Source organism: Diabrotica undecimpunctata, chromosome 2 (genome assembly GCF_040954645.1).
Source record: "Diabrotica undecimpunctata isolate CICGRU chromosome 2, icDiaUnde3, whole genome shotgun sequence".
In the NCBI taxonomy this organism is placed as follows: domain Eukaryota; kingdom Metazoa; phylum Arthropoda; class Insecta; order Coleoptera; family Chrysomelidae; genus Diabrotica; species Diabrotica undecimpunctata.
The window spans coordinates 24,472,636-24,485,574 of NC_092804.1; the positions used below are offsets into that span (position 1 = coordinate 24,472,636).

At 32.9% G+C, this 12,939-nt stretch overlaps 1 protein-coding gene across 4 annotated transcripts in view; it reads right to left on the minus strand.

Moving 5' to 3' along the window:
* Dhc64C (dynein heavy chain, cytoplasmic) overlaps nt 1-12,939 on the minus strand; it is an 84,854-nt gene that overhangs the window by 47,295 nt on the left and 24,620 nt on the right. For all 4 annotated transcript variants that reach the window (XM_072522542.1, XM_072522541.1, XM_072522540.1 and 1 more), the window contains 5 exons: nt 6,820-6,949; nt 4,213-4,418; nt 3,113-3,523; nt 2,935-3,056; nt 530-892 (listed from right to left, as the gene is read on the minus strand). In XM_072522542.1, the coding sequence (XP_072378643.1) occupies nt 530-892; nt 2,935-3,056; nt 3,113-3,523; nt 4,213-4,418; nt 6,820-6,949 (1,232 nt within the window). The remainder of the gene's footprint in view (nt 1-529; nt 893-2,934; nt 3,057-3,112; nt 3,524-4,212; nt 4,419-6,819; nt 6,950-12,939) is intronic.

Sequence of the window (12,939 nt, forward strand, 5' to 3'; positions counted from 1 at the left end):
AATGCCCGGCTCAGGAGGAATGTGTGTTCTCGTCTACATATCTCCTGTCCCCCTTCGCCTCTGAATCCCGTCTCCCTTATAGCGACTTAAGCATATTGTTTAAGTGGTTCCTTGCAGTGGCGCAACTAATGAATAAAACTATGCTAAATACTTATAGTAAGAAATATTCCTACATATATATAGCGTGCCATCAAAAAATACATATATACAGGGTATAGTAAAAAAACATGATGTTACATGCAAGAAGTTTATTATTTTCAAAGTTAATGAGTGATTGTAGATGGCAATTGATTGGATCCCCCGTCGCATGCGACGGGCAAAACTAGTTATAATATATTTATATAAAGTACACCAAAGAACTATAATCACTAGTTATAATATATTTATATAAAGTACACCAAAGAACTGTAAGTATGGTAATACCTAGTTGATAATATATTTGTGATACATGTAAACCGAAAAAGAAAAAACCTCAATTGCTGAAATTAAAAACTCATTGATTATCGATATACAATTTAAATTAACTTACCAATTTGTCGGAAACTGGAATCTCTGTCGTTCCAAAATCCTTTGACCCTCCTTGTAAATATCAACCTGTTTCTCCCAAGCCTTCATGTTTCGTTTCAACTGCTGAACGTAAGTAATGAAGCTAACGGCGTCTGATGTACTGGCAGCCTCGATGCTTTGGAGTTCCAAGTCTGATCTTGACTTCGATACATTGGCATGGAAAGATGTCATTTCGTTACTAAGTAGACCACCGAATTTGCTTAAAGTTTCTTTGTGCCATGAATCGTATTTTAGAGAGACTTTGCTTTGGACTTTGGCGAAGTCGATAATAATGGGACCGAATTCACGACGGGTGTCTGAAGTGTCGAATGTTGTACGGGTTTTTCTGAAAAAAGAAAATGGAAATTTAACTTAAAAATCAAACGGGATATTTATTTAGATACATTAAATATATGATCTATAATTCGACTGAATACTTATTAATTAATAATATTAGATCGTTTACATCTCTTGTACTTTTCTAAAATGTTGAAAGCTTCTTGGGGATTGTGTTCGATACTGAAGTGGTAACTATTTTTGTGAACTAAATCCTTCAATGCGTTGTGTAGTTTTTAGGCAACATACCCAATTTTAGATCAGTAAAACACATAAGAATGCAAATGTGACCAAACTGCATACTTTATCTGTTTGCCTAAATACTACTTTTCCGTATGATACAGAAATTTCTGGATACATGGCACTTATTGGCTTAGTTTAGGAACATAACGCCATAGCAAAACACATGTTTTACAATATTTTCTGTGATCCATATGTTGTACAATAACAAGTTATATTAATATTAGTTGATTTTTCGTTTTTATAAATTGGTTTGAATCTTATGTGACAGACTGTACCTGTGGCCTATATTCGTATGTACGTGTAAACAGTTCCACCATTGTTTTGGTCCTCCGAACCGGGTGTGCGTTACGCTCTCTCTTCGTCTCAAAAATGCAGTGAACAGTGTATCAGTTTTCGCTATATTCGCGCGCCATTCAAACACCGGTATAAATATTGAACAATGTTGTAAAACAAACGCTCTTATTAGTAATAGTTGTGTAAATATTCTCTTGTGATTAAATGTGTAGTATCGATCGATTACTATTTATTTTTCTCTAGGTACAACCTGATAAAATCAAAGAAATACAGAATCATCGCCGTGAAATCTGCTTACTTATATCGAAGGAATATCTTTAATAGTTCCATGGTCCTAAAATATTTGGTACTGTACCCTCTGAGGAAAGGCATTCAATAAACTTTCCTCAAACAATTAGTGGAGAATATAAGCAAAGTTCCACTACCATATTTGTGCCATGACACACGCGGCGGTTTTGACCAAAGCGTTTACCGAAAGACCAAGTGGTGCGCCGCCTGGCGGTTTTGAAACCGAGTCGGTTGATGGTTGGAACGTCTCCCCGGCCCGTTTTTCAAAACAGTCTAACTAGTAGTAGTTGCATTTTATTGCATCACCCGTACCACAGGTATCGGTTTTCTGAAAGCGATTTGCTAATAATTGTTGGATTTTTGTTTGTTTTTTTTTTCAATATTTTGTTTGAACATGCCAAAAATAGATGTTGACAAATTGATTGGAGAGGTAGAAAAGCGTACCGCTTTGTGGGACGTGAGACATCAGAATAAAGTGAGAGAATGATCAAAAAACAATGCTGGAAGAAAATTTGCGACTTCTTTGCTTCTGAAGGGATCTCAACTCAAAGTACAAATTATTGAAGTGCCCTTTATCTTTTCTTCCTTAAATAATTGAGTGTACGTACATCCTCCGAGTTTTCCTTCTTCTTTATCACTCATTTCAATAAATCACAATAATTTTGAAAGTGAAATCTTTCTATTTCTTTCTGAAATAACTGAAAACTCCCGTCTTCATTAAAGAAACTGGTTAAACTAAGTGGAAAACAGCTTCAGTTAAATCGTTACGTGCGTCGCTAGTCTAGAAAACCACCTCGATAAACGCTTCAGTCAAACCCCTGCGTGTGTCATTGGCCTTTATCTGACTTATTGTAAGCAAAGTAAGATAAAAATCATTGTTGGCATCTTATACAGTATGTATTTTATTGTCATAATAATGGAATCGTAAAAACTGGTCTATTTATATTCATTATTTTTGTTTTGTTGCTTATCGGTAACATCGGTATCGGTATTGTGCTTTTAGATTTGAATGTGTTGGCAAAATTTTTTATTGGGTGCTCGGTGAATGAATATAACATCCCTTTTTAATCTGTACACAAAAAGCTAGCGCATTACATATCTTAAAATAATTCACTTGAAAAAAATGTATCTCCAACTAAAAACTGTTGGCAGTTAACAATTAGTGAATGTATAGATAGACACATTTTTGTTTATAAAAAACGAAATATAAAATTAACTCAGGCTTACTTGATATCATTTAAACATTCCATCCATTTGCCAATATCTTCTCCTAGTTTTCCGTACAGATTATCAGCTTGCAAGTCCCAAAGCGATTGATAGGTCAACCATTCATTCACGTAGTTTTGAACCTAAAAATATAAATACATTGTCAATTTGAGGATGAAGTCAAGTATTTAAAATTTACCTCTTTAATTTTGGAAGCAATTGCACTGTAAGCCTGGTTTAGAGGTTGAGCTCCACCTGGCAACTTCGTTAATATATTTCTGTAGGTTTCTGTAACAGGTTTATCTACGCCAACTTGATACCTGCTACTTTGCAACCTCTGCTGGGATGTAACGATAGCTTGCCATGCAAACAACTGTTGCATGATCAAAAATCTGGCTTCTTCGATGCTTGGGTACAGATACATAGTTTGGTTTGTTATTCTAACTTCATGAACCATGGTTTGGATCTGAGGATCTCCTCCTGGTTTGTGTGTCGGTTGGGCGGGAGCGTCGGTATCCATGCTGTGATCGATTTCCTTCTTGTGGCCGCTCAGTGCATCGGTCCAGGCTTCCACTCCAGCTTGCAGACGTCTTGCTAAATTCTTCTCAACCTAATTAAACATTTTCTGGTTAACAAAGTAAAATATTTTAGAGTAAAAACGAATATAGGTAATATACATATTGTGATTTTTATCTGCAAATACAAAAAACCCCAAAATCTCAGTAACGATCCCTTTCGGTTACTTTCGTATACAAAGCAGTATCTTAACAAGATGAAAGTTGCAAGATTCGGGGCTGTAGATGGATGTACTTGGAGATCACTGTGCACCACAACCAATTTTGTTGTGACTCTGTTGCAAGAAGGGATCTGGAATTGCCAAGGAGAAGCAACGTAACTCTAGTCGAAATGGCAAGGTTGAGTAAGCAATAAGTATCTCAATTTTATGTGAGATTATAATCAAAAGCAGCTTTCATGGCTCGACCTGCAAAACTTCTCTACTTAGCTAACTATTGAATTCCTTTGGGCATCTGAAACTGATTAGTAGTTCTAATCATTTATTTCTACAACAAATATAATGTATACATACACATATATATCGTAACTTATACTCTCCCCATTTGGGTCCAGGTTCGACATTAAAAGTTTTTCTTTAGAAATGGATTCTTTTTATCTTTATATATAATCCAGATTTCCACAAAGATTCTTATTTCAATACGTGTTTTTCGATTTTATTTTTTTGCAATCTATCTAGGTATTTTTCAAAAGATTTTTTAAGTATTTATCCTACTGAATACGTACCTCTTCGTCTAATCTGCTAACCCAGATGTGTAAATTCGAGTACTGTTTCAAAGACAGATCATCGACAGCATGTTGAATCTTCGAAAGAATATCAGCAAATGTGTTAGCAGAATATGGACAGGTCTCCAAGGATCTTACGTCGACTTCTAACTGTTCACCCACTAGTACCAATTCTTCTACTCTCTCTTGAAAACTTACGACCAGATCTATATAAAAAGAAAATGTATTAAAACAACACTGACCTCATTAATTTAATGCGATACAATTGAAAATACTCAAGAAATGTACGAAATTGTTGTTCCTGAGGTTTCGTCTGCAACTGAGACAGGCATTTTCAAATTGATGCGGGAGGGGACGGAGCGATGCGAGAGCGCATTTGTATTCACTCCCGCATCGCCTTTGATAATGATTGTAGTGGCAGACGAACTTCAGGAGCAAACAATTGCAAAATACGACGTTATTCCCCGATAACAATGTAGTTTTATATTAACATTACTTTGATCACAATTGTGACAATAACTTTCTTCATTTGTTTATAAAGTTTAACAATAACTATCACATACCACTTAATTATTTTTGGTTATCATATTGATTTAAAGAGACACTGTAAGTTGTGTATATAGACAATGAAAACACAATCGGTTATAGATCAATGACGGATATACTATCTATAATCGTTCAGTGTTTGAATTTAATGTTAAATTGTCCAAAACGAGACAAGACTACGTTTATACCACACAGGATGTATTAATTTCGTTTTACTATAAAAAGATGAACAAATTTAGCAAAAAAGTTATGAAAATTGTGTTTCTTAATCGTACCCTTTAAGCAATAAATTAAAATAAAGAAACATTTCAAAAATATTGTAATTAAAATTGCTCAAATTTTTGTCTAAAAATTCAACAGTGTGTACAATAAACATCATTTATGCGCGTAATGACGTATTTTCGCACTGAATTCCCGAACTATTCGTTGTGGCGAAACGAGCACAAGCTGGACATTCATAAAACTTGTACAAATCAATGAAAAATATTGTTTTTTGGAAATTGGCACGGATTTTTCATGGAAAAAATCAAAATCAAAATTTAAAATGAACAAAAAATATACAGGTTTATTTATACCTCAGACATCGGTCTCAGAACTCAGTCTTTGGGTCACCCAGTAACAGCATTTGAATTGTTTCAGGGCAAAATGACCCTGGTTTTACCCTTTTTTTGAACCGGTTTCTTACTGCTTAAAATGGTTAATAGTATGTCAGAAGTTAAAACAAGTCTGCTGAATATATCCAGGTTGCATTCCTCCCGCGAGAACTTCCGTGTATAGTTCTCGCGATATATTCGAAAATGCTTATTCTTAGCTTCTGTTGCCTTTTCCGATAGCTGCCCTATGGGCAATAAGGCATATTTGTATATCAGCAATCTATATATTTGTTTAAAAACTTTTGTTATATCTTCGGCTAGCGCTGCCGTCAGTGTTCCCGAAATTGGCTTTAACAATCCAGTTTCTTTTGTGTGAGCCCTTTTTTACTTATTTTCTTCATCAGTTCTCTTCTCTGCATAATTTTTTATTGGTAATTTATCGGTCCAGTGTAAAACGTTTTCAAGCATTCTGATCCTGGCATGTAATACCGACAGTATAATAAGCTTCAATGTAACTGATTGCGTTCGTTACATCACTAATTTCTTTCACAAACCTAAATCGTATAGGTCAGGGCAATATCTAGGCGAGGACGGTGTTGGGTTTTGCCAAATTACTTGTTTACCTTCTTCTTTTACCTTTACCTTTACGGGTCACTATTTTCATGCTAAAGGTACCAGATGTCGTTAAAACAAAGAAAATCGCAACTTATCATAAGTAAAACACTTCAGTACTTTTATTTTTGCGACGTCATTCAATATAGCAAACTTAACAAAAACCTCTATATTTCGGGTATCCGCAGCTAAATCGTAAGTCATTAATTAGCCCAATATATACAGTATACTATAAAATAAACAGTATATCACAATCTCTTTAAAAAAATAAGGTGAATATTAAAAAATATCACAATTTTTAAAAAGTTGACTATTGATCTTAGAGAACAAAACTTCAGTGAATGCTACCTGCGCACGCATTCGCACGTGAACACATGCTTGGTGAATAGTTATGGATAGTGGGGATAGTAAGTTTTTGTTAAGACAAACCATCATTTGTCTCTAGGATATTTCTTGAATTTTCAACGTCACTTTTGACATTTGACTTTTGGCTGGCTAATTATTTAAAATCAAAGTATGTGCGGCGTATCTGCGAAGTGTTATCTGCTATTCAGATAGACTGGCGACCGCGATGAAACTTCACCATAATTGGAATTTGCTGTACCAAATGTGGAAACGGCACTGTTTACGATAGTATGGATTGGGCAAGTAATAAATATAACAATCAAATTATCTCTTCACCACAAAGTGATGTACTTGTGTATCTATATTATAATTATTGTATTAAAAACTATTGTTAACATTTAATCAGGTTAAAATTGTGCACAAAAAGCAGACAGATACCGTTAAGTTTAAAAAAGCATCGATGTTATTTTGGTAAATACACAATTTTAGTGCTGTATGCACAATACTTTACCTGAAAGACGTTGGACATATGGATCCAGCTTGTAACTCTCCCAGACGAGTTGTATGCCCTCCGCAATAACCTGTTGAACCTCTTTTCGCATGCCTGCTACAAGAGGTATAATGCTGGCTTTGTCTTCGATCTAGAATAAAGGTAGCTTTAAGTCTGGATAGTAAAATTTAATCAATATAATAAACGACATCAATGTAGGGAGTAAGCCAGAGTCTTTGGGGAGAAATATATCATAGCAAAATAATAGCAGAGCTTATATTTAATATACACGTAGCAGCGTGATAAGGACATGATAATACTAAATACGAGATCTGGATAGATGTATAGGCATACATGCAGGATATTAGGGCGCAGTTATATCCAAAATATTCAAAATACTGTTTGTAATAAGAAAGTAATACTTCCTTCAATGAAAAAAATGATACTATAAGCTTTAGCTAATTGTTCCGCGTATATTGATGTATTTAAAACTATAGCTAAGCATCATAATACACTTATGGGCAAAAATATCGAATATTTTGGAATTTTCCAATTTTATTTGTAGTCACTATTATTTCAAAATACTTTTAGATTACTAAAGTTTAATTGTTAATTAAACAAAAAACAAAATTTGTTTAATTTACTAATGTTTGTATTTTGAGAACGATTTCCGATGTGGAAATTGAAACGTCAATAAACTTACTTTAACCTTTAATTGTGGTTTATTCCCATTTAAATAGTAATTACTTTAAAAATGCCACAAGAAAATAGCTTCAGAACAATATTAAGAAGTCAATCTACAGTTTCAAATACTTTAAGAAGCTACCAAGAGACAGGAAATTTTGTACGAAGGCCTGGTCAAGGACGCCCAAGGTGAACAACCTCAATTGATAACCGTTTTTGGTTCTTAAATCTACACTAAATCGCTCATTAACATCGATGCACCTCATAAACGAGCTACTAAATGTTATATTAGTTAATGCGAGGTCAAAAACAGTTAGACGAAGATTAAAAGAAGCAAACTTAAAGGCTAGACGCCCTGCCAAAGTTCCACGTCTTCTCCAAAATCATAAAGATCGTCATTTAGAATTTGCAGACATTTGCTCGTCATGTAGAATCGACAACTGGAGAAAATGTTCTTTTCACTGATGAGACCAGAATCTTATTATGGTCGAAACCACGTCTACAGAAATTTAATTCTGTATGGCCCTTGCCATAGTGAGTAATTATTTTGATCCAAATTCGAGGATTGGATTTGCCACCATTTAGAACAGATTTAAATCCAATAGAGCACATGTGGGATCAGTTAAAACGCCACATACGACAAAGAAATCCCGTTCCAAATACGATAGAGCAGCTTCAGCTTGCTGCACAGGATGAATGGAATGCAATTCCACAAGGATAATATGTCCAAAATTTACTTGCAAGCATGCCGAGAAGGCTGCAAGCAGTAATAAGAGCTAGAGGGGGAATACTCGTTACTGATCCTACACTTGTTTCAGTTAAAAAGACATGTTTAAAGTAAAATAACCTTATTTACCTAACATTAGGCATTATTTTTTTCGCAATTTTCTCCGCATAAGAACATAGTTAAAATAAACTATTCTTTGCAATAAACGACTTGATTGGCCAGAATTTATTTCAAAAAAAAAAAAAAAAAAAAAAAAAAAAAAAAAAAAAAAAAAAAAAAAAAAAAAAAAAAAAAAAAAAAAAAAAACAACAACCAAAATATTCGATATTTTTGTCCATGAGTCCACGAGTTACGAGCAAAGCCCAAAATTGGACAATCCTAGCATTGTACGGAAATTATTGTCCATTTCTAGCATTGTACGCCCAAACTGTACAATGTCCGAAATGATCAAAATTAAAAGTGATTATCGAAACGCTCATCGATTAGAATCGATTATTATTGACAAGCGACACACCAAATCAAAAATCTTTTGTTAAAATTTTTTGTTAAAATTATTCGATATTTTTATATTTTCTATTTATATAGAAAGTTCTTCTTTTTCGAATAGACAATGTGATATAAAATACAGTGTCAAACTAAAATATAAATAATAAGAAGAAATTTTTCTACAATAGGATAATGTTAGTGAAACATTTCAAAGCTTCAAGAGAGATACATCACTATAATACAGAGATGTTTGTCAAACATTTCAGATTTTCAAGAGATGTGTATGCTAATTTAAAATAATTTCAATCCAATAAATCCCACAATCAAGAAGTCAGAAGCCCTAATTAAATATGAATTTATAGTCTCATTTATGTTTGTTTGTCTTTAATAACAAATGGGGAATAATCGTAAAAATCTGTCATATTCTCCCAAACTTTGACGCATGGCTACTTATTGAAATTCGAACATTGCACAGCGATTCTTTTATACAACGACGATTATGTCTATTTCGGAGCTTGTACAGTAAAGGATAAAGCTAGAAGTGGCAAGATTTTCCGCATAATGCTAGGATTGTCCAATTTCGGATATTGCTCGTAAGTTTTTGAATTAAATAAATTATTTTTCACATGAAACATTTAGTTCAAAGTACGAGCATGATTACGCTTATGTTCTGATAAAAGCTACCATTAATTCAATATAAAATAGAAATATTTTATGTTTATTTTAACTTTTTTTTCGAATCTCTTTCTTGTAGGCTAATCAAGATAGAAATCCAACAACTTGAAGGGTTTGACATATCGCAAGGATGGATGAAAATAAGTTACTGAAGAAAGTGGTAGACGTCTAGGCTTTCGCGGTCAATGTTTTATAGGAGTTTATAGGTCGTGGTTTGAAATTGATTATATCGTCCTACATAAGACTCCTATACGGGGAAAAAATTTTAAGATAAATTCGTCATCTAAACGAATTTTGCAAGTAGAAAACGCATTTGACAACTTCACAAATTCGACAATTTTTTTTAACTAGAAGAACTCTGTACAAGCTCATAAGATTTCCAAACATACGGGATATGGTCTTTGTAACAGCGCCATGGTGGCCCTTGACTTCTATCTTCTTCGTTAATCCGTTCACCTCTTACGGTTCTCTACTGCTATATCATCCAAATTTCTTTTTACTGCTTCGAACCACTTTTTTCGTGGTTTCTTCTTCTCTTTTTACCTCCCTTTCCAAAAAGCACCTTTTTTTTACAAAACTTCTGGTGTTCGAGTGATTTGCGGTTTTCCCTATATCTCCATTACTTCTTTATTTGTTCTTCTTCGCCAATTTCCCTCTGTTGTCCTTACACCACCGACATTTCTCGCAAAGCCTTCCTTTCCCAGATCTCGATTTTCATTTCATCTTTTTTACTCATTGTCCAAGACTTACAAGCATGCATGCCTTCATATATTCGAATTTTTGTTGCACTACATACATTTTTTGATTTAAAAAGTTTGTTTATGATAGAATTTTATTTCTTTTTCCTCTTCATCTTTATTCATTATTGTTACTCTCAAAGACTTAAACTAACTGAAATTTTCAATTTTGTAATCCTTTCTTCCTGATTTTAGTGTGACGAATTTATTGTCTTCTGTTATCTCTCCACACATCTCCATATAGTTTGTTTTTTTTTTCATTTATAAACAAAAAAAATTTAATCCACAAGGAAACTAAGTTCCTGCAGTTGGCTGTATACCATATATTAAAAAATTTTCAATAAAATCCTTTTATAAAAAGGTATATAAAAAACCCAGTCGGGCTATGTTAAATGGACAAAACGTTTTCGGAATAAATATTCCAATATCAGTATCCTAAAAAGTATTTAACCACTTAATTAAAAAGAACATGAAATAATTTAAATTTTGACTAAGGTTAATGTACAATGTGGTTAATACTTACAGGTTAATCCATGAATGTAGCCACTAAATATGGGGGTAAAAACCCTTTAAAAATTACTAAATGGAATTTAGTTTACATTATGTTTTGTTTAAAATTAAGATGGTAAAGTTACCGTTGGATTGGTAACATGGCGACATATGACTCTACATTAAGTTGCAAGTCCTGAGACGGTATGTCTACGAGGACTTTATTAAAGCAACTGATTGAAATGACAATCTTAAAAGTTAAAAACCCTTTAAAAATTACTAAATGGAATTTAGTTTACATTATGTTTTGTTTAAAATTAAGATGGTAAAGTTACCGTTGGATTGGTAACATGGCGACATATGACTCTACATTAAGTTGCAAGTCCTGAGACGGTATGTCTACGAGGACTTTATTAAAGCAACTGATTGAAATGACAATCTTAAAAGTTTATGACGGAAGTTGTGACAGAGCAGTCAGTGTAACTGTATTATATGTCTATTTAAGACAGAAGCCAACGTTATTTAAAATTGTGAAAGTTGAAATAAAATAAAATTAAAAAATTATAACAGTATCAACTATCAATGTTGTTGTTTTAAATTATGTATGTGAGATGGATTATGAATATAACTGTATTATATTATCTCACATACATAATTTAAAACAACAACATTGATAGTTGATACTGTTATAATTTTTTAATTTTATTTTATTTCAACTTTCACAATTTTAAATAACGTTGGCTTCTGTCTTAAATAGACATATAATACAGTTACACTGACTGCTCTGTCACAACTTCCGTCATAAACTTTTAAGATTGTCATTTCAATCAGTTGCTTTAATAAAGTCCTCGTAGACATACCGTCTCAGGACTTGCAACTTAATGTAGAGTCATATGTCGCCATGTTACCAATCCAACGGTAACTTTACCATCTTAATTTTAAACAAAACATAATGTAAACTAAATTTCATTTAGTAATTTTTAAAGAGTTTTTACCCCCATATTTAGTGGCTACATTCATGTATTAACCTGTAAGTATTAACCACATTGTACATTAACCTTAGTCAAAATTTAAATTATTTCATGTTCTTTTTAATTAAGTGGTTAAATACTTTTTAGGATACTGATGATGAAATATTTATTCCGAAAACGTTTTGTCCATTTAACATAGCCCGACTGGGTTTTTTATATACCTTTTTATAAAAGGATTTTATTGAAAATCCAAATTTTCTTGCTTCGCCTTCAAAGTTCCTAAAAATTTTTTCAAGTTCTGTTTTTATTCTTGTTCGGAGAAGTGTGTCATCTGCATACGCTATAGAATGTAGTTTACAGGGGAAAATAATTCCAGCAGTTTGGATCTTACTTTTTTTATTGGCTTAAAGACAAAGTTAAACAAATCGGTAGAGATCGGATGCCCTGTATTAAACCTTTTTTAACCTAAAACAGATTTGACCTACTTCCTTTTATGATTACTCTATTGTTTGTATTTGCTAGCAACATCTTCGGTAACCTTATTAACTTTTTTGAAATTTCTACACTTTGCAGGACGTTACATATACAACTTTTTCCGATCAATAAATTTTTAAGATAAATATTTTTATCCACTGTCGACCTTCATGCTCTAAACACTGTGATATTCACCTACTGTATCATTCTCATGCTTTTTCAATCTATCACGTATGATTTTTGCTAATATTTTGTACACAACATCCAATAGCATTATCTCTCTGTAATTTTCGTAAAGTGTTGTCACGTTTCTTGAGTATTGGCAAATCACAGCATTACTTCATCTCTCTGGCATTTTTTCTTCTCGCCAAATCTCAGTATTAAATTACATAGCGTTTTTGTAGTCTTTCTACTTCCACTTTTAAAACTTCTGCTGTGATTCAATTTTCTCCTGCGCTTTTACCGTTTGTAAGCCATTTTATTGCTTCTTTTGAGTGTAAGAATATAATACTGAATTTTTCCAATCCTTAAACCGCATGTTAGACATACTCTTGCAGATTTGGTGTATCAAAGAAGCGTGTTCTTTATGACCTAAACTGAAAAATATTGCCCCATTCATTTTTTATTTCCAATTCCATTGCTTTGTTATAATTTTGAAACGTATTATAGCTTTGTGTATTATTTTCGTATTATTTTCAGTATCAGCTTAAAGAAATAACATATTGTCTGATTCATCTGTTTTTTGTTTCGAATCATTGTCTTCACTGAACAGATTTTGGCTGTTGAAACGACTTCATTTGGTTGACATTCGTATGATTTTTACAATACAACACTTTTTGTAGACTTTAAAATTAATTTCTCTTAATTTATTTCATAATTTCTTCAACTAAATCATCTT